Below are 22,985 nucleotides of genomic sequence, written 5' to 3'. Positions count from 1 at the left end.
TGCTGTTGGGGGCACCTGGGTGTCTCAGTCAGTTAAGCATCCAACTCTTGGTTTTAGCTCAGGTCATGAACTCATGGTTCGTGGGTTTGAGCCCCGCATTGGGCTCTGCACTCACGGTGCACAAACTGCTTGGGATTCTCTCTCTCTCCCTGTCTCCCTGCCCCTCCCATGCTCTCTCTCTCCCAAAATAAAGAAACTTAAAATAATGCTGCTATAACATTGGGATGCATTTACCCCCTTAAATTTGTATGTTTATATCCTCTGGGTAAATACCTAATAGTGCAATTGCTAGATCTCTAGGGCAGTTCTATTTTTAGTTTTTTGAGGAACTCTATACTGTTCTCCAGAGAGGCTGCACCAGTTTGCATTACCCCAGCTGTGCAAGGCTACCCTTTCTCCACTTCCTCACCAACACCTGTTGTTTCTTGTGTTGTGAATTTTAGCCATTCTGACAGGTATAAGGTTGTATCTCGTCATGGTTTTGATTTGTATCTCCTGATGATGAGTGATGTTGAGCATTTTTTCATGTGTCTGTTAACCATCTGGATGTCTTCTTTGGAAAAGTGTTTATTCATGTTTTTATTCTGCCCATTTCTTTTTTTTTTTAATTTTTTTTTCAACGTTTTTATTTATTTTTGGGACAGAGAGAGACAGAGCATGAACGGGGGAGGGGCAGAGAGAGAGGGAGACACAGAATCGGAAACAGGCTCCAGGCTCTGAGCCATCAGCCCAGAGCCTGACGCGGGGCTCGAACTCACAGACCGCGAGATCGTGACCTGGCTGAAGTCGGACGCTTAACCGACTGCGCCACCCAGGCGCCCCTATTCTGCCCATTTCTTAACTGGGTTGTTTTTTGGGTGTTGAGTTTGATAAGTTCGTTATAGATTTTTGATACTAACCCTTTATCAGATATGTCATTTACAAATATATTCTCCCATTCCATAGGCTGCTTTTTAGTTTTGTTCATTGTTTCCTTCACTGTACATAAGTTTTTTATCTTGATGAAGTTCCAATAGTTAATGTTTCCTTTTGTTTCCCTTGCCTTTGGCAACATGTCTAGTAAGAAGTTGCTCTGGCTGAGGTCAAAGAGGTTGCTGCCTGTGTTCTTCTCTAAGATTTTGACTGTTTCCTTTCTCACACTTAGGTCTTCCATCAATTTTTAATTTACTTTTGTGTGTGGTGTAAGAAAGTGGTCCAGTCTCATTCTTCTGCATGTCGTCATCCAGTTTTCCCAGCACCATTTGTCTAATAGACTTTCTTTATTCCATTGGATATTCTTTTCTGCTTTGTCAAAGATGAGTTGACCATACTTTCATGGTTTTCTATTATTTTCCATTGATCTATGTGTCTGTTTTTGTGCCAGTACAATACTGTCTTAATAATTAAAGCTTTGTAATATAGCTTGAAATCCAGAATTGTGATGCCTCCAGTTTATCTTTTTCAGGATTGCTTTGGCTACTCTGGGTCTTTCAGGGTTCCATACAAATTTTAGGATTGTTTCATCTAGCTCTATGAAGACTGCTAGTAGTATTATTTATTGCATTAAATGTATACATTGCTTTGGGTAGAACAGACATACTAACAATGTTTGTTCTTCTAATCCATGAGCATAGACTGTTTTTGCATTTCTTTGTGTCCTCTTCAATATCTTTCATAAGTATTCTGTAGTTTTGAGAGTACAGATCCTTTACCTCTTTAGTTAGGTTTATTCCTAGGTATCTTATTGTTTTGGGTGTAACTATAAATGGGATGGATTCCTTGATTTCTTTTTCTGCTGCTTTATTATTGCTGTATAGAAATGTAACAGACTTCTGGGGCACCTGGATGGCTCAGTCAGATAAATGTCCAACTCTTAATTTTGACTCAGGTCAATTTGACTCACGGTTCATAGGTTCGAGCCCTGTGTCAGGCTCCACGCTGACAATGCAGAGGTCCTGCTTGGGGTTCTCTCTACCTCTATCTCCTCCCCTCTCCTGCTTGTGTTCTCTCCCTCCCTCCCTTCCTCTCTTTCTCTCTCTCAAAATAAATATATAAACTTAAAAAAAAGAAAGAAATGTAACTGATTTCTACATGTTGTGATTTTATATCCTGTAACTTTGCTGAATTCATGTATTCTAGCAGGTTTTTGGTGGAGTCTTTCAAGTTTTCTACATAGAGTATCATGTCATCTGCAAATACAAAGTGTTTGATCTTCCTTGCCAATTTTTATGCCCTTTATTTATTTTTGGTGTTTGATTGCTGAGGCTAAGACTTCTAATACTATGTTGAATAGTAATAATGTGAGTGGGCATCCTTGTCTTGTTCCTGACCATAGGAGAAAGGCTTTCAGTTTTTCGCCATTTAAAGATGATATTACCTGTAGGTCTTTCATATGACCTTTATGATGTGGAGGTGTGTACCATCTACCCCTACTTTGCCGAGGGTATTTATCAAGAATGGATGCTGTGTTTTGTTAAATGCTTTTCCTGGATCTTTGAGAGTATCATAGGGTTATTATCCTTTCTTCTATTAATGTTGTCTATCATATTGATTGATTTGAGAGTATTGAACCAGCCCTGAAGCCCGTTAATAAATCCCATTTGTTCATGGTGAATAATTCTTTTAATGTACTGTTGAATTCAATTTGTTAGTATCTTGTTGAGAAATTTTGCATCCAGTTTCATCAGGGATATTGACCTGTACTTGTCCTTTTGAGTAGGGTCTTTGGTTTTGGAATCAGTGGTTTGGTAATGCTGGCTTCGCAGAGGGAGTTTGCAAGCTTTCCTTCCTTTGCTATTTTATGAATAATTTGAGAAGAATAGGTATTAACTCTTCTTTAAATGTCTGGTAGAATTTCCCTGGGAAGACATCTGGCCCAAGACTCTGATTTGTTTGGAGACTTTTGATAACTGATTTAATTTCTTTGCTGGTTATGGGTCTGTTCAAATTTTCTCTTTCTTCCTGTTTCAGTTTTAGTAGTGTGTAAATGTTTATGAATTTGTCCATTTCTTCTAGATTGCCCAGTTTGTTGGTATATAATTTTTCATAGTATTCTCTTATAATTGTTTGTATGCCTGTAGTGTTGGTTGTGATCGCTCCTCTTTCATTCATGATTTTATCTATTTGGGCCATCTCTCTTTGATAAGTTTGGCTACAGGGTTATCAATTTTGTTATTCTTTCAAGGAACCAGGATTTAGTTTCTTTGATTTGTTCTACTGTGGTTTTCTTTCTGTTTCTATATTATCTATTTCTGCTCTAATTTTTATTATCTCCCTTCTGTTGGATTTAGGCTTTATTTGCTGCTCCTTTTCTAGCCCCTTTAGGGGTAAGGTTAGGTTGTGTCTTTGGGACCTTTCTTGCTTCTTGAGATAGGCCTGAATTGCAATGTACTTTACTCTTAGGACTGCCTTTGCTGCATCCCAAAGGGTTTGTTCTGTCCTGTTTTCATTTTCATTGGCTTCCATGTTTTTTTTTCCTTTAATTTCTGGGTGAACCCTTTTCATTCTTCAATAGGATGTTCGTTAACCTCCACATATTTGAGGGCTTTCCAAGTTTTTTCTTGTGGTTGATCTCAAGTTTCATACTGTTGCGATGCAAAAATAGATATGGTATGATCTCAATCTTTTTGTTGAGGACTGAGTTGTGACCCAGCATGCAGTCTATTCTGGAGAATGTTCCATGTGTACTCAAGAAGAATGTGTGTTCTGCTGCTTTAGGATGAAACGTTCTGAATATATCTGTTAGATCTGTCTGACACAGTGTGTCTTTCAAACCCATTGTTTCCTTGTTGATTTTCTGCTTAGATGATCTGTCCATTACTGTTAGCTATTAAAGTCCCCTACTATTACAGTATTTTTATCAATGAGTTTCTTTATATTTGTAATTAATTGATTTATATATTTGGATTGGGGGCATAAATATTTACAGTCATTAGATTTTCTTGATGGATAGACCCCTTAATTATGAATAATACCCACTTCCTCTCTCGTCACAGTCCTTGTTTCAAAATCTAGTTTGTCTGATGTAAGTATGACTACTCCAGCTTTCTGTTGACATCCATCAGCATGATAGGTAGTTCTCCATCCCCTCACTTTAAATCTGCATGTTTCTTTTGGCCCAAAATGAGTCTCTGATACTTTAGGAGAGGGTTGAAATTTATTTATTTATTTTGAGAGAGAATGCAAGTTGGAGAGGGCCAGAGAGAGAGAGAGAGAGAGAGAGAGAGAGAGAATCCCAAGCAGGCTCCACTCCATCAGCACAGAGCCCAACATGGGGCTTGAGCTTATAAACCATGAGATCACGACCTGTGTAGAAGTCAGACAATTAACCAACTGAGCCATCCAAATGCCCCAGATCTGTGTTTTTATCCATTCTGATACCCTGTATCTTTTGATTAGAGCATTTAGTTATTTACATTCATAGTGATTAATGAAAGATATGTATATAGTGCCTTTGTTTTACCTGTAGAGTTGGTGTTTCTGGTGATGTGGTCTCGTCCTTTGTGGCCTTTGTTGCTTTGTCTTCCTCTTTTCTTTTGGTGTTTGTTTGTTTATTTGTTTGTTTTGTTTTGTTTTCTCCACTCAAAAGTCCCCCTTAAAATTTCTTGCAGGGCTGGTTTAGTGATCAAGAACCCCTTTACTTTTTGGTTGTGAAACTCTATCTCTTCTATTCTGAATGACAGCCTTTCTGGATAAAGAATTCTTGGCTGCATATTTTTCCCATTCAGCACACTGAATATTTCCTCCCACTCCTTTCTGGCCTGCCAAGTTTCAGTGAACAGGTATGCTGCTAACCTTATGTGTCTATGCTTGTAGGACTTTTGTCCCTAAATGCTTTCAGAATTCTCTATCTTTGTATTTTGCAAGTTTCACTATGATATGTGGTGGTGTTGACCTTTTTCTGCATCTCAGTTATAGCATTTTTTGAATTTCATCCTAATTTTAGGTCTTTGATCTCTGCAGCAAGAATTTTTCTTTTTAGAAACAGATATATTGCTTATATCTGTTTTGAGCACATCCTTGACTGTGATTTCTTCTTTACCTTTCTTTTGGGGAGAATTACTCTGTGTTGTCATTTTGGTTAATTACCTATCTTTGCCATGTTTTAAAAGCTTGTTATGTTTCCTGCACCTGAGATTAATGCTATATTAAAGGGTCCATATACTGTCCAGGGCCTGGCACTTCAGAATGTTTCTGGTGTATGCTGTGTGCACTCTGCTGTTGTGTTTTGGCTGCTCTTTCCCAATGGTCTGTCCTCTGCAGAGATCCTCCTTGCTTGCAGTGTGGAGTGTTCGGACCTTTACCTAGGTATGATTTGATTTGTTTGTTAACATGACACTGGAAAAAATAGTGGAAAAAAATCCTGACCCTAAAATAAGAGAAAAGGAAAGAGAACAACACCAACACACACACACACACACACACACACACACACACACAGAATAAGAAAACTATAAGACTGATCCAAAGAAAGAGAAAGGTGGGAAAAAAGAAGAAAAAAGAAAAAAAGAACCCTCATCAAAAAAAGAGAGAGAGAAATGAAAGTAAATGAAAACAAAAAACAAACAAACAAGAAACTTTGAGCCTGATTCCAAAAGAATAAAAGAAGAAAGAAAAATAAAGAATAAATCTGGTCCTAATTCCACCAGAACTGCAGATGTCCTTTTGAAGGACTCGATTTTTAGTATACAGGGTGCTACCTATGGTGGTCTTCTGGAGCAGAGGCTCACTGCATTGGCTCAGAGTCAGTCCTGTCCCAGTTATAAGCCGTTACCAGGCACAGGGGGGTTGGGTTTGGTGTAAGGGGGTCCAGACTACACTGGGGGACACTATGCTGCTCTCTGAAGTCCCACCATATTCATGTTGAGCAGAAAATGGTCCCTTGGACTCTCTCATCCTGAGGCAGGGGTTCTCATACCTCCCACTATTTAGGCAGCCCTCACAGACTGCAAGGGCAGTCAGCTTGCCCTCTGCCACAACTCTCCTGTGTTTTTTCTTTGACTCGTGGCTGGGATATAAAACCCAAAGTCTGGCACTAGGCAGATCAGCTCCCCTTCTCTGAAGTAGAGCCTCTCCACACTGTGTTTGATGTCCTTGTCCCAGAAAAACGGTCCCACACCTGCGCAGTGCACAGAATCTACAGCACTGCTAAAAGCAGCAAAAAGATTATATGCCCTCTGGGTGTGCCTCTGTCCCCTGCCAATGAAAGGCCTTGTGCTTATGCCCACAGGGTCTTTTGTCTTTGGAGAGACAATATACCGTCTTCCAAAAGTACTCCAGGAAGGGGAATGTTGTCTCCCAGGGTGTCCGTAGATTCCTACACCACACTAAGCACTCCAGGACCAGCTGCCTTCTCCTCAGGAGCATGCACCACAGATCTGCTCCAGAGGAAGTTGTGCACTTCCAAAACCTCTTGAGTTTGAGCTCCAGATGTTGTTTGCAAATAAACCTGCAACACTCAGTGCTTCTTGCACCCCAGTCTGTGGTCCAAAAAGGTTTTCCTCTCATGTAAACCTGACACCACACTCTTTCAACCCTCTTTTTTTCTTTTCCTTTGTCTCTCCAGGGAAAGAGTTCCTTCCCCCTCTGCAACACCACCGTTTTCTCTCCCCCAGTTCACTTCTACATACCTCTCACCTGCCACGCTGTCGCCCTCAACTGTGGAGATCCTTCTTCCAGTCTGCAGATCCTTTTCCTGGGTGTTCCAAGTTATCTGACCTCAATACAACTGTGTTTAAAGAACAAGGAACTCCCAGGGTCCCCCTGCTTCTCTGCCATCTTAACTCCTCCCCAAGACTGTTAAAGTTACGTTCATTCCCATTGCTCTTTAGGGCTTCATGCAGAGCTGTGTTTCTCTACTCAGAGACAATCTTTTTTGTTAGCCCCAATCTAGATAGATAGAGATTTACATATTTGAATGAATCTGTAATCTCAGAAGAATATGGCTGAAACCAATACTCACAAATAGTTCTAAGATGTTTTCTAAAATATTTTGAAGACAATTTGGTTTGGTGTTAGAGAATGCTACAAAACAAAGCTGCATCACTGGGTTTAGTAGCTTCTGTCCCTGTAAATCCTTTTAACCTGAAACCAAGCACAGCCATTTGGAAGTTTATCAATACACATCACCTTCTTTTCCTTATTTCTCTTAACAACAACTGAACACTTATTTTCCAATCCTCTTTCATCCTTAGCTTTTGCTTTGTCTTTGTTTTTCACCAGTGCTATTCTTTTTATTTGTTGACTGACACATTGATGTAATTTATTTGGGACAATAGCTTTGCAGGTTGAGCTGTAGCATGAGTGTCTGAAATGGTTTTTCCTTCATTTATTTTTCAGGTGAATTTTCCTAGTAGTATCAGTTCCTTCAAAGACTAGTAGAAAATTGATCCTGTCATCTTCTCTCCTTTTGTCCCCTTTCAGGTCATCTCAAAAATTTGTCTTTCATACTCCTTTTATTGCATAAATCCCCCAGCTTCATGAAACTGGGGCATCTGGGTGGCTCAATTGTTTAAGCATTTGGCTTTGGCTCAGGTCATGATCTCGCAGTCCATGGGTTCAAGCCCCATATCAGGCCCTGTGCTGACAGCTCAGAGCCTGGAGCCTGCTTCGGCCTCTGTGCCCCCTCCCCCGGCCTTCCCCCTCTTGTGCTCTATCTCAGTCTGTCTCTCAAAAACAAATAAATGCTAAAAAAAATTTTTTTAAGGTAAATACCCCAGCTTCATGAAATAATATGCCTTCTACTGGTTTTCTGAATCTATTTTCAAACTGCCTTTAGATCGTTTTACTAAAGGTTGTTCATATTGGGAGTACTTTCCTGTACTTTAATCTTGCCACCAAGAAGTTAGGAAAAGATTAAAATAATAAATTTTTAGAATGAATAGGACATTAGAACTAGTATGCCCTTTATTTTTTTATTTCTTTATTTTTTTCTGATCCATGCTTCCTTTATTCCATGGCCAACCACCATGCTGTCTCCACACCACGGTACAAAGACTGGCAATCATTCACAATCCTGCTGTACAACAATCTGAGGCTTACAGTGCATTTAAGCCTTTTAAATTTGAAAAGAAAAATGAAAATAAAACCAAGGAACCCCCAAACCCAAAGCCCCAACCAAGATGATCAGTGTAGCAATTTTTAAGTGTCTTCTGTTTCTGAGGCTTACTCGGTGCAGCTCCAGTGTCAAAACCCAAGTAACTCCTAAACTGAAAAGATTAGTTTAGTGAAGTTTTAATTACATAAATTCTTAAAAGCATAAACTTGTGATTCTTTTTTTTTTGTCTTGGAAATGTTATAACAAAATTTTAATAGCAAAGCATAGGAATAAAAACATTAACAAAATGTATTCAATCATTTACATTACAAACGAGGGGTCCGCACTTTGCCTTGTAGCCTGACAAAAGAAAACCACCCATTAAGAATCTATGCACAATGCAATTGCAAATATGTACAAGTACTTTAAAAAAGCCCTACAAGGAGGTCTTCATAGAAGGAAAGTCAGCTAGGCTCTGTGTTAGACCAACCAGACAAAGTATTAAAACTCTTCTCCCACAGCCAGGCCATTTACGAGCGCTGTCCCCAAGCCGTGGAGCCCCTCTGGGTGGAAGGGGTTGGACACAATGACATAGAACTTTACGCACAATACCTGGACAGACTAAAACAGTTCATATCTCACAAACTGCCTAATTCCTGAAGAAGGCGCCTTGATCATACCTCATTTACCGCGAACACGCGAGTCCTCTGTTTCGTACATGCTTGAACTGGTCAGCAGGAATGGCGTGACAGCCATAGGAGAAGTGCCCGCCTTTTGGTGTTCTAATCAAAGAGCTGATGAAATCCTAGCCTCCTGTATCTAGAGGTGGCTCTCCTCACTCACACAGCACGCTAAACTGAACATTGGTGGCAGCCAGCGTCCCTGCATGGCAGGAAGCGGGGAATGGGAGCTGGGTGCCGGGCGCCGTACCTTCGGTTTTCCCATGCTGGGGGGGGGGAGGGGGGATGCTCACGCCTGTTGCTCCGCTGTCCCCACCAGTCACAATTCACTTATGCAGGACTCAGCCCTCTCCCCACCAGTGTTCTCAGTATTTGACATGCATCTCTTTTTCGGCCACTGGATTCATGGGTTCGATCCATTTGTGAAGCTGTGATAGAATATAACACAAAGGAATTCCTTTGCTAAGCTTCGTTCACAGACTGATCTCTTCCCCCAAATAAATCAGTCCAAGGGCACTTTACTGGAATTATCATGAACAGGTTCATCCACTGGAACCATGTAAACATGACTGGAATATTCTTGATCAAAAGGAAACTGGGTTTTTTTAAGTGTAAATTTATTACTAGTCAACAGAGTTTTAATATTTTGATTGTATGCCCTTTGATCTAGTATGCCCTTTAGATGTCTGGTTAATCCCCCGATTTCACTGATGCACAGACTGATGTGTAATACTGATGACATTTTTATTACAAATGCCCTTACTAAGCCTTTTTGTAGCTTTCAGAGATAAGCTTAGTATTTTATTCGTATTTTATTCATTTACTTTGTTACTTTATTAAGATTAGAATGTGTATCAGTAATGCTTTTAGCTGCATTTGACAATGCCTTAATGGCTTAAACCCTAAGGATATTTATTATTCATACTTAACAAGATATTCAGAGGTGGTAGGGAATCATGGAGTTGGATCCAGCTCATTGTATCATCAAGAACCCAGGCTGTTTCTTTCCATTTTTCCTCAAGTTAGCTTGTGGTCCTTTTGTCTTCATGCCTGCTGCCCCAGTGCACAAGGTACCATTATAGCAATCACATGCATGTCAAGGAAGAGATAAGAGAAAAGGGAGCTTGCACCTAAAGCCTGGCCTCTTTATAAGAAAGCCAGATCACTTTCCCAGAAGCTCCCCATTAGACTTCTCGTTACATCTCATTGGCAAGACTATCACATGATCCATCTTAGCTGCACATGGGGCTGGGAAAGCATTCATGTTTTTTAGTGGGAGTTACCTTTGTAGTGGGAGAAACATAGGAGTAGAGGAGGTTGAAAATGCCTTTAAATTGATTACACCAACAGCCTCTGTCAGACTAGTCATCCTAAAAAAAAAAAAAAAAAAAAAAAAAAAAATATATATATATATATATATATATATATATATATTCATATCCAGAGAGGAAATATATTCTTAAGACAATGGGTTCTGGATTCAGATTTCTTTTTTTTAATTAAATATAATTTATTGTCAAATTGGTTTCCATACAACACCCAGTACTCATCCCACCCAGTACTCATCCCTCCTCAGTGCCCATCACCCACTTTCCCCTCCCCCCATCAACCCTCAGTTTGTTCTCAGTATTTAGAGTCTCTTATGGTTTTCCTCCTCCCTCTCTGTAACTTTTTTTCCCCCTTCCCCTCCCCTATGGTCTTCTGTTAAGTTTCTCAGGATCCACGTATGAGTGAAACATATGGTATCTGTCTTTCTCTGCCTGGCTTATTTCACTTAGCATAATACCCTCCAGTTTCATCCACGCTGCTGCAAATGGCCAGATTTCATTCTTTCTCATTGCCAAGTAGTATTCCATTGTACATATAAACCACATCTTCTTTATCCATTCGTCAGTTGATGGGCATTTAGGCTCTTTCCATAATTTGGCTATTGTTGAAAGTGCTGCTATAAATATTAGGGTACATGTGCCCCTATGCATCAGCACTCCTGTATCCCTTGGGTAAATTCCTAGCAGTGCTATTGCTGGGTAATAAGGTAGTTCTATTTTTAATTTTTTGAGGAATCTCCACACTGTTTTCCAGAGTGGCTGCACCAGTTTGCATTCCCACCAACAGTGCAAGAGGGTTCCCGCTTCTCTACATCCTCACCAGCATCTATAGTCTACTGATTTGGTCATTTTAGCCACTCTGACCAGCGTGAGGTGTTATCTCAGTGTGGTTTTGATTTGTATTTCCCTGATGAAGAGTGACATTGAGCATCTTTTCATGTGTCTGTTGGTCATCTGGATGTCTTCTTTGGAGAAGTGTCTATTCATGTCTTCTGCCCTTTTCTTCACTGGATTATTTGTTTTTCAGGTGTGGAGTTTGGTGAGTTCTTTATAGATTTTGGATACTAGCCCTTTATCTGAGATGTCATTTGCAAATATCTTTTCCCATTCCATCAGTTGCCTTTTAGTTTTGTTGATTGTTTCCTTTGTAGTGCAGAAGCCCTTTATCTTGATGAGGTCCCAATAGTTCATTTTTCCTTTTAATACCCTTGTCTTTGGAAATGTGTCAAGTAAGAAATTGCTGTGTCTGAGGTCAAGGAGGTTTTTTTCCTGCTTTCTCCTCTAGGGTTTTGAGGGTTTCCTGGCTCACATTCAAGTCCTTCATCCATTTTGAATTTATTTTTGTGTATGGTGTAAGAAAATGGTCTAGTTTCATTCTTCTGCATGTTGCTGTCCAGTTCTCCCAGCACCATTTGTTAAAGAGACTGTCTTTTTTCCATTGGATATTCTCTCCTGCTTTGTCAAAGATTGTTGGCCAATCCTGAGTTCTCCATTCTATTCCATTGGTCTATGTGTCTGTTTTTGTGCCAATACCATACTCTCTTGATGATTACAGCTTTATAGTAGATGCTAAAGTCTGGGATTGTGATGCCTCCCACTTTGGTTTTCTTCTTCAATATTATTGTGGTTATTCGGGGTCTTTTGTGGTTTCATACAAATTTTAGGATAGTTTGTGGTAACTTTGAGGAGAATGCTGGTGCAATTTTGATTGGGATTGCATTGAATGTGTAGATTGCTTTGGGTAGTATTGACATTTTAACAATATTTATTCTTCCAGTCCATGAGCATGGAATGTTTTTCCATTTCTTCGTATCTTCATTTTCCTTCATAAGCTTCTATAGTTTTCACATGCAGGTCTTTTATATCTTTGGTTAGGTTTATTCCTAGGTATTTTATGGTTCTTGGTGCAGTTGTGAATGGGATAAGTTTCTTTATTTCTCTTTCTGTTGCTTCATTATTGGTGGATTGGAGTCAGATTTCCTGACGTCAAATCCCAGCTTTACTTCTTTGAAAACTCTGACTTTAGACTTCTCTCTGCCTCTATCTCCTTTATTGTAAAACAGGGATAATAATGTACCAATTTTATATTGTTATTGTATTAATGACCTGAAATTAGCATGTGAGCACTCCATATAAACTACATTATCACCATCAAGCAAAGCTTGGCATCCCCACATAGATACTGACCAAACCCAGAGCAAGCTTAATTACTAGAAGCTCTTTCCCACTCTTGAACAAAAACAGTTTAAAAGAGTGACCTCAAGTAGCTTCAACTTCATAATTATTAACTTAAAACTAAGATGTACATAATCTCAGTCTGATCAGGAAAACCCTTAAAAGACTGACAATCATAACAGAATTTGCCTGCATTTGTTGGGACAATTTATAACTGAAATGTCATCTTGTTTAGAAATAGAACACTTTAGGGGTGCCTGGGTGGCTCAGTCGATTAAGCGTCCAACTTCAGCTCAGGTCCTGATCTCACAGCTCATGAGTTTGAGCCCTACGTTGGGCCCTGAGCTGACAGCTGGGAGCCTGGAGCCTGCTTCAGATTCTATGTCTCCCTCTCTCTCTGCCCCTCCCCGACTCGTGCTCTGTCTCTCTCTCAAAATTAAATAAACATTTTTTTAAAAATGTAAAAACAAAAGAACTAGAACACTTTGGGCTTTCTTATAAATCGTTCGTGTGTCAAAGCAGTATGGTGAAAGTCTTATTTTGACTAGAATCCATCAAATCAAGAATCTGAGACTTGTCTGTAATTTGCATACATATATGCATATATATATGTAGTAGTATAGTATACAGTTCTATAGTTTATAGACCCAGATCAAACCAAAAAAGCACCAATTAGGGTTAGAGAAAAAAACCATCTCTGCAATGTTCACTTCAGTTATTTCTAGACAAAGATACACAGAGTTAGGAGAATCTAGGAGCTGTTTAAATCATCATAGATACTCAAGAAATAGTTGATGAAAAAAAATTTGTACAATTGAGAAAAACATCAGAAAGTAATTTGAAGTTTGTGAGAAACCATAGTGCTCTGAGAAATTCATGATCCTAACATAAAAGCAATGGCAGGAAACCCAGAGCAGCTTCTACAGTGTTGTTGTCATGTAGGAAACCAGAGACTGGATTCACCATTGACATATTCCTCAAGTTGAATCTGTGTAGAATTTCAGGGAGTAGGGAATAGAGTAAACAACCATATCCGAGCTAGACTGAAGTGAAGGCCTAGGTCACGTGAGGGAAGTTCAAGTAACTATACCACTGAGCCATAGGAGCCATCCACTTCCCCAAAACCAGAGGTTATAGCTCCTCCAGTTTACACCATTCTTCTGCCTGTGTTCAGGAAGCATGATTCTGCTATGCATTTATGAATAGTGTACTGACTACTATTCTCTGACTTTCCTTCCAGAAAACCCGTTATGAAATTTATGTCAGCATTCTAAAAGAAGGAGGCAAGGAGCTCCTGAGTAACAATGAAATTGAGGCTGCAGGACTGAAGAAGTCACATTCAAGTCCTTCACTGAACCCAGATTCATCTCCAGTCACAGCCAAGGTCAAGCGTAATGTGTCAGAGAGGAAAGATCACCGACCTGAAACACCAAGCATTAAGCAAAAAGTTACTTAGAATCGATCTGTGACCAGGAGGTACTGGTCATGGAGCAAAATAGAGTTTTTCAAGATCTTTCTGGTAAACCGTGAATATATTTTTAAAAAGTTTGTGACTAAATGGTGCATTAGTAACCTTTTCTATTGTATAGTTTTGTTCGTTTCTGTACTGATTGTCTCTTTGCTCTTGATTACTTTGCTTTGATGATTTTTGCTACTTGATGACTAATGCACCTTTTTTTGTGAAGGGGAGGGGGATCATGATTTCAGAATGAATTATGTGTCACTTTTTCTTTGTTTATTTTTTCTTGTTTGCACTCTGCTCAGTTGTTTTATGTATTGTCAAATCAGCTATTACACTTTTCTAAGGTTAAAAAATGTAAATCATTGTGAAACATTTAACTGGACAAACTTGGTAGTTGAGTAAATTCTAGCCAGGGTTAATATAAGCCTTTATATGTGAAATGTTGCTCAGTCACAGAGGTGGAATTGAGCACTGGCAGAAATTCAATTAAGAATTACAATTCTGGGAAGCAAGATGGTCCACTCTGATGCAGGTATGCATATATCTTTGCACTTATTGAGTTCTGACCCTGCTGGAAGCATAGAAAAGGGGGTGTTAACAAGATGGGAGGACTGGAGAACTAAAGAAGTGCATTAGCTTCCTTGAAGTGTTGATTTCATTTCAGCCAAAGAAGGAAATAGGAAGTGGAATCTTTTTGCCATTGAAGGTTGTGGAAAAACGACACCAAGTTCATTTTGTTTCTTAAAGGGTGATGGCAATAATCGACTCTTGGGGAGCTGCAGTAGTAGGCATGTGGCTGGTGTGCAGGAAATTGTTACCTCACTTCAAGGTCTAGGCTAGGAATCCAGAATCATCTCTGTCTATCAGTACTCTGCCATTCAGGAATTACGTTCATATATATATATATATATATATATACACACACACACACACACACACACACACACATATATATATATGTATACATATATACATATGTGTGTGTGTATATATATATATATATATATATATATATATAAGCATGGTGTTATCTCCTGGTTGTAAAAATATTGGGGTCTTCTTAAAAAAATAATGTTGAAATGGAACCCCTTTTGTTTTTAACAAAACAAATTAAGAGGAAACAGTAGCTGCAGTTGTTCAACAATGTGATTCTTTAAAATAAATCTGAAAGTAATAATATCTAAATGAATTGTGGCTGGAAAACTGAGGAATCTACTGGTTGTATATGCAGAGTTAGTTTATTCTTATCTCATGATCTCTTTGATAGCCAGTTCATTCTGCTGCTACTGAACTTTCTCCTAAAAAAAGTACCTAATTTTAAGTCAGTATTTTCTATCTATTCAGAATAGTTACATTCACGAATTTGTTCCAGTGCTGGTCCCTTTGAAATTTAGGGTGACAACATATTCTCGTGTAGTGGAAGAAAAAGTGAAAATTGAGCCCTGAGTTAGAACTTTCTGATTTTGAAACCTTGAATGTTTGTGATCCTTAAAACTATAATCTCCATGACTTCTGAACTAATGGAATCACTTTGAATACTCTTTTACCTCCCACACAATTTGCTCGAGTTCTACTCAGTTTATTAAAGGCACTATGACCAAAGAAACAGGGACTCTGCAGGAATAGCATGGTTCCAGTGAATTAGAGAAAATCTGCTATTAAACCATGGTGGTTTCTAGTAGTATATTGTTCTGATGTACCAGCACTTAATTATAAGATTAAGTAATTATAATCTTAATTATAATATTAGTAATAACATTTACTTTACCTATATAAATGCCCATATTTGCTACTGCCCAAAAGAGAGAAACCCTTCTCTAAGGTTGTAGTTGGTTGCTTTGTGAGAAGTTTTTGCCATACCTTTGAAAAACTCACCCTAACCGTCTATCTTGTTTATGTAAAGACAATGACTAAATTTGTGTGTCAAAACCGAAAAACAAGGTAATTACGACATGGCCCCGTGCACCTGATTCATTTTTGTAGCTTCTGACCAAATCCAAGATTTGCACAAAGGAGGAATCATCTTTCTTCCTTGAATCTGAATAATTAGTGTGTTTGTTTTCTGTATAATATATTTATAACAAGCAAGAGAGAAATACCTAGCCATGTCATCTCTGAGCTTCAGTAACTAAAGAAAAATAAACATCCCTGATTGGCTTGAATGTGTTTGTCAACAGTGTGACTGTGTCTGTGTATATAGAATGTCTCTATGTATTTTACTTACAGTATATAATAGACATGAAATGGTACCATGCTACAGTATTTCTGACATTTAGAGTAGTTCTAACATGCTCAGTTAGAATCAGCACCATTACAGCATTATTCCTATTATACAACTCACTAATGTTAGCTACAGGAATTTCTGGATATGCTAATAGATAAATGGGTGAGAAGGACACTTTGAAGCTGTGTTTGCAGTTTCTCTTTTAAAAACAACTGCAGAAGGTTTTTCTTTGAGCCAGAATCCCAGATTGCCTTGGCATGATGTTGCCCATCTTCCCGGGATGGGTTGAGAATACCTCTGTCTGTTGTCAGTGCACCTAGCAGACCAAGAGTTTATCCAGTAATAGGAGGAAATGGACCCTGATTCAACTAGATTCTAAGAGTCTTGCCCATAGCCAACCACATTTTCCTTTGTGATCATTTCTTTCCTATAGTATCAAGTCAGAAGAAATTGAAGACATTTCCTTTCACAGCTATTCCAAGCCTGCTGCCTCACCTCCTCCTTACCTTCTAAAGGTACTCCCCCTCTTCCCATCCCCACTCCTCACCCATACCTTAGCATCAGGAGCCTTGGGATTTCTCTCCATGTGATAAATTATTATTCTCCTTCACATAAATACATGTAATATTATTTTTTATATAGAAAGTCTTGATAGTCATCAAAACATCTTGATGGTAGTCTTGTTGCAAATTGACCATAGAAGTGGTCCATGTATAAAATCTTTGAGTATTTTGGGGTTTGTTTCCCCACCTCACATGTTGACTTTCACAGGAGGTCTCAGAAATCCCTTGTTAGCAATCCAAACTTAATTACTAGCATGCAGAGTCCTCATTTTATTGCCATGCCATAGCCATTGTTTGAAGTGTGCTTTTTAGAAACATTTTGGTAACTCTTAGCAATGCCTAGTTAAACCAAGCAATACTTCCATGTATTTTAATTAATCTCAAGTAAAACCAACATGTTAGAGAGTCCTCTGGTAGAACTGTAGTTCCTATTGCTCTTCGGTAAAGAAGGTAGAAAGCAACTGTACAAGAACGTCTATACTTCTGTTATCCTAATTCAGAAGATGAGGATTTCTGTCCTCAGTCAGAAGTGATTGAGAGAATTCATTCTGGAAAAGCAAAATTGGCTGGCTTTCTAAGGCCAAGCTATAGGTGGTCTCTTGAGTTTGTATTTCACCCTGTGGCCAAACCACAGAACATCTGAGGCTGGAGAAGAATTTATATAACCAGCAGTAAAGGAGGCCCTTTGCTGCCTAAACACAAAGTTGTAGAGTTTTCTGCTGGCCCTTGCCTGCTACTCCCTCTGATATAAAAAGCTTGAGAAGCTTTTCTTAAGTAAGGCGGGGCCTGATTTGGCTATGAGTTGTACCGTTTCTCTGCCTTTACTCCTAATCATAGACAATGGGAAGAAAATTGACCTTTAAGAAGTTTCTCTATTGTCTTACTAGCAAGACTTTCTTGAATATAGTTAGTTGTCATTGGAATTTTAATTCCTTTGCCATTTACCGTATAGTCATCAATAAAGCCTTCTTTTTTTTTAGATTTTATTTCTGAGTAATATCTACACCCAATGTGGGGCTCGAACTCACGATCCCAAGATCAAGAGTAGCACACTCCACCGACTAAGCCAGCCAGTCGCCCCTAGTTAAGCTTTTTTAAGCCAGATTTCACAGGGAGTTTCTTAGTCTTGTAGGTCCAAATTTCTTTACTTTAGCTCTTAGGGACCTAGTCAAGTTTACAGCACATTGGTAGCCACCTTCCTTAATTTCAGCAGCGAACAATATCTTTACTTTTCAAATGACATTTTTTTCCAGTTGTAAAATTAACACTGTTAAACAAAGAACCAAAGTGGTATCCTAAAAATTGTTAAAAGCAGAGTTTAGTTAATGATTAATAGTGTGACTTTGGGTTTAAATAGCATCTGCTTTTCTCAACATCGAAGTTACTCTGACAAGAAAAAAAGATCAGTCAGCTTTGTAGGCAGATGAGCTTCTGGGTCTACCTTGCCCCAAAGCTTTCTGGCTGTCTCTTCTCCTAGGCCAGGTCAGGCCGCTAGTCTGCTTCAGGTCAACAGATATCTCCATCAGCCTTTTGACATTTTATACTGTCAAGTCACTTGGAGGACTTTAAAGGTCAGTAGTTCACCACAAAATAACCCCAACAAGTGATAGGGAGGTGCTTTGTCATTGCTTTTCCTCTCAGATTCCTTTTCAATGTCTCACTTTTAAAGGGAAACTGAAGTCCAAAGCCATTGCCATTCTCCTTTTGTACCTATAGTATCCAAAAACAAGTGTGCAGCATTCTGCTTAGGACATAATGCCCCTTTGCATGCAAAGAGAATATCTTCACAGAGAGAATGTCAGTAAATACTTGAATCTGCATGATAGTTTGTTGGCTTGAATGTAACAGCAAGAAAATATTGCTAGTTAAGTAATTGTATATACAATTTCCTTAAATGTCCTTGGCTTGTTCTTTGTAATTTATGTGTGTATCTGTAGTATTGCAGGCTTTTGGAGAATATTCATATAGATAGTTTGTCAGACATCAAAAGAAATGCTTTCTGTCACCTGCCAATGTTGTATTGTGGATATTTATAGTTGTATATATATATGTATATGTATCAATGTGTAGACTGTATATCAGTATATGGTGTATGTATATCAAATTTATTTTTAATAACCAGTATGATACGAAAAGCAAGTAAAAACCTCATAGGATTGATTATATAATGCAGTTATTGAAAGTATATATAGTGGTACTGTTTTATTAAACTTAAATGATATTTTGATTAGCTTTTTAATAAGACTTTATGTTAGAAAATTCCATCTTTGATCTTTGAACCACCAGGGCGAAAATGACCCTGAACTAACTTCGTGAAACTCTTTCAGTGTACTGTGTACAATACTAAGGAAGTAGCTCATTATAACTTGAGATCTACAGAAAGAAAAAAAATAGGCATCCTATACAGTCTTAACAACTTCAGTATTCTGAGTACTTAACCATAAAATCAAACTGACAATTTTGGGCTTATTACAAAATGTGGTGCTTTAAAGCACACGTTCTTTATTGTTGTAATTAGTCCAGACAAATAGAGCTTTCAGAAGAATTAAATAAGTGCCCACAGTATCATTTTTGTGCCTGTGTCTATTTTACAGTAGATGGAACCACCCTTCTTGCACCACCTCCTTACCCTCTTTACTTTAAAGAATATTAGATTGCTAAAGTATATCAGGGCTTCCCAAGATCAGGTACTATATTCTAGGTTTGCAGTTGTACAAATTAGCATCTAGTGTCACAAGTGAAAGAATTTTAGGGCAGGCTATGGACTAGGTTAAATCTTTATTTAATATTTTTATACTTAGGTCTCTTCCTGCCTCTCCCCAAAGAGCCACTGGCCTTAGTTATTTGAGCTTACTGCTTATCTCACAGTGTGTAAATAGATAATAGATTAAATGTGTATTATTCAGCATGTTTGGTATATTTAAAGCAGCAACTGAGTGTGTTTGAGTGAGTGGTTGAGTACAGTATATTTTTAAACATACTGTCTCCTATTCTTTGTATCTGATTCAGAGAATTGGAGTTATGGAATGAAAGACTAATCTTTAGCTCTAGGCTGCTGTTGGTAGTTACATTGGAGTTTTTTTAATTAACTCTACAGTCTCAAACTTTTTGCAAATATATCATATTTCCTAATTTGTTCTTGACATGCAGTGAATTCACTCTGATCAGCAAGGTCTTTGTTCTGCAAGAGTGTATTTCTTTCTAAAAATTATAGTGAATTGCAAAAACATTCATTTGATTCAGAAAGCATATACTAAAGGAGTAGCAAAAATAAAGTTTCATTTTGGGCCTTAATCATTTGAACTGTTTGGACTTTTAATATAAAGCCATGTAGGTTATAAAGCCAAGTAACCATTTGGCGTGGACAGTAATATACACTGTATCAGAGTATATATGCACATTGATTTTTTAATGTCATTAGGATACTTTTTTAGTTATAGGAACAAGACTAATTAGACCAAATTGAAGTCAGGGGGCTTTGGGGAGGAGTGTGTGAGCTGGTTGACTTCCATTTAGGATAGACATATATGTGGTCAGTCCTCCGCTCCTGAGAGATTCAGAACCAGCTTACTGTCCCCTTAGGTGTGTAAGGGGAAAGTTTCACATATCTGAGCCTCTCACATGTGTACATACGCTTGCACACATGTACACATAGTGAATGTTTTAAGTTATACAAACTTAAGACACAAAGGGCCAGAGTGTAGAAGAGGTGATGAATTAAGGGGGTGGAAACTGCATCACAGGAATGTTTTCTAAGGGCTAGGGAGGAGTTGAGCTCTAGTGTCTGACTTTGACAAGTATTGCATTTTTAACAAATATGTGAGGGGATATATATCACATCCACCAAATTGAAGGCTTTCTTACAATTCACAAGTAGCAGCTCTCCAACATCCCGCAGTAGCATGGGGACATTCCAGAAGGCCTAATTTTCTGGGGTGGCATTGCTGCGTGCTCTGGAGATCATTACTTTGAGAAAGGAGCACAAATGGAGAAGGAACAAAACACTGTAGGAACATTGGTGTGAATTGTCCACATTCCCCTTCAAGCTGTATTAGTAAGAAAGTTCAGATTAAAGTATGCTGAACAGTTAAGCACTTTTCCATCAGCAGTGACAGTGAAGATAGAGATGAGAAGGAACCCAGCTAAAATATATTTCCCATTGCAGGGTAAGAGCTAAATTCTCACTAATAGTGTTATTAAAAGCACTTTAACTTCAATTCCTGAAAATGGTGGTCAATGGAGAGAAATTTGGGGTTTCAGTTACCATTTCCCTGTGAGCTTGCATAGATAAGTCTTTAGACACTCTCAGGAGAGTCCTAACAAGAAAGCTCAGCTAAGGACAGTACTATAGGTCTGAGGCTCCTTGCTCTGACCCCTGAATACTGGGGCACTGCAGAGGGTGATAATGTATTCTCTCTGCAAAGAGGAGATTCTCTTCTGGCCTTCTACTCCACTTGGGCTTCTACTGAGCAGCAAACACATCCTGGATTTCAGTGCTATTCCCCAGCTTTAGGAATCCAGCTCTTCTAATGGGTTGACCCTGCTGAGGAAAGATATCAACTCTGAGAATGACTGAGTCACTGGAGATGACATATGACAAAGGTATTTTAAAAATTCTGTGACTGAAGCCAAGACCATATATTTTGTCTTTGCAAGAAACAGGTTGGCACATTGAGCTCTACCAAGGGATGGATGATATCTTTGCCTTTGCACCCAGATTTCTGAAAATGGGTAATGTTTCAGTTCTGTGGGAAGGGTCAAAGGACACTAAGCTTATTGCTTAGCATTTCTGCTCAGTCAGATGAGAGCTGTTGGGTAAAGGCCTAAATGCCTCCCTGCATTCTCTTCTACCTCAAGTTTTAGGAGCCCATTTCTAGAACAAAAATTTACACAAGTGGAGAACCAATACTGTCAGCCTTGATTACTGTAGGACAGGCAGAAGGGTGGTAGTTTATATCCTTTAATATAAAACAAGGTTTTGACTTTTCCAACTAGTAACTGGGTTATATTTACTGCGACTCAAACTATTTGGCAATGTGCAACATTCCTTTGCCTTCAAAGTTTTCTCCACCAATCATTGCAGTTTCATTGCAGCCCTGGTGCCATATCTCCCTGCAAATTGTGAAAGTAATTAGTGACAAAATAGCAGCCTACTCCTTTTCAGTAGTCCAACTGTCAGCATTAGCAGACTTAAGTAAGCTAGTGAGACTGAATTATGTACTGGAAACCTGTTCCTCCTTATCACCCACCAGACTGAAGAAATGCCATCTCCTATAAAATTATGGCATTTATGGTGGTCATCTTTGTAATGGAACAGTAATTTATGTGGGTATTGCTAAAGTGTTTAGAGAATATTTTGAAAATTAAGTTTACATTTTACAATTGCTTTATTTTTTATTAAAATAGTTGTATATAAATATTACCTTGTTTGTTGTTGAAGTAACCTAAACCATGTAAACAGACAAGCGAGTCACCTGATATGTATAGACGCTGTGATATATAGAGTACTTTTCCCTATTGTGTAATGTTCATGAATATAACTGTTCCTGTGTTTTTATAAGTTGGGGATAATTTGTTGTTTTACAACAACAAAATCTGTTGGATTTAAGTGGCTTTTATGTAATAGAAATCATGTGAAATAGTGAAGGATTTAAAATATGTATATGATAAATGTAAATGTACAAACTTTAGAAAGAAATAAATCTAACAAATTTCAATCATTTAGGGGGATAATTTTATTTGCTTATTTAAGCAACTGTATAATACCTTTAAAAATCAAAACAACACACCAAACCTCCTCTTGCATTAAAAAGACAACAAACCCACAGTGAGAGATTTCACCAGGGTACTTGATTAAGGGGTAAGAAAGTCAAAACTATTAACACTGACTCACCTTCATTGACGTCTGTGAAAACACGTGTTTGCACAAAGATGTTGATGAGATTTAGGAGGCCTACTGTCTTCATCAGGGGGCTTTAAGCAGGGAAAGAACAAAACTTTTTATAGCAATTTCAAGAACTCATTTGCATCCCCATATTCTAACACTTTATATCAAAGTAGAGGGACTAAAGGTAATTATTGCTCTAAAATGCAAATGCTGATCATGCTTTATGGTGCCTAGTGTATATATCTTTGTTATCATAACCAAAATTAATGTTAAAAATGATATCTGTTGACTTGGAAAATGAAAAAATAAAATTCCACCCTAATCACCTAACTTCTGAATATTTGAGAGGATGTTTTATGTTTGGCAATTTGGGCTTTCTGAAGCAAGATAGCTGATAACGAATGAAACTGCTGCCTGGCAGAGATGAAAACTGATGTTATGTATAAATCTCTAAATAGCTTGGAGTAGGGAGGAAGGGGGAGATGGGTGGCTTCCACTAAAATCCCCTGTGTGACTCTCAAACATGAATCCTCTTACGTAAATATTGAATCATATTGTACATCTGAAACTAATATAATGTTATAATGTCAATTATATCACAGTTTGAAAAAGAAACAAATATGAATCCTCATTGCCTAGTTTTCTGTCCTCT

General features: G+C 38.3%; 1 protein-coding gene across 3 annotated transcripts in view; it reads left to right on the top strand.

The window, feature by feature from the left end:
- PSD3 (pleckstrin and Sec7 domain containing 3) overlaps window positions 1-22,663 on the top strand; it is a 674,080-nt gene extending 651,417 nt beyond the window's left edge. For all 3 annotated transcript variants that reach the window (XM_043562534.1, XM_043562553.1, XM_043562562.1), the window contains one exon: window positions 13,438-22,663. In XM_043562534.1, the coding sequence (XP_043418469.1) occupies window positions 13,438-13,653 (216 nt within the window). In that variant the 3' untranslated portion in view covers window positions 13,654-22,663. The remainder of the gene's footprint in view (window positions 1-13,437) is intronic.
- Window positions 22,664-22,985: the final 322 nt, after the last annotated feature.

This window comes from Prionailurus bengalensis, chromosome B1 (genome assembly GCF_016509475.1).
Source record: "Prionailurus bengalensis isolate Pbe53 chromosome B1, Fcat_Pben_1.1_paternal_pri, whole genome shotgun sequence".
NCBI lineage: Eukaryota > Metazoa > Chordata > Mammalia > Carnivora > Felidae > Prionailurus > Prionailurus bengalensis.
Note: the sequence above shows the minus strand (reverse complement) of the source record. Positions and strands in the feature narration are given on the sequence as shown.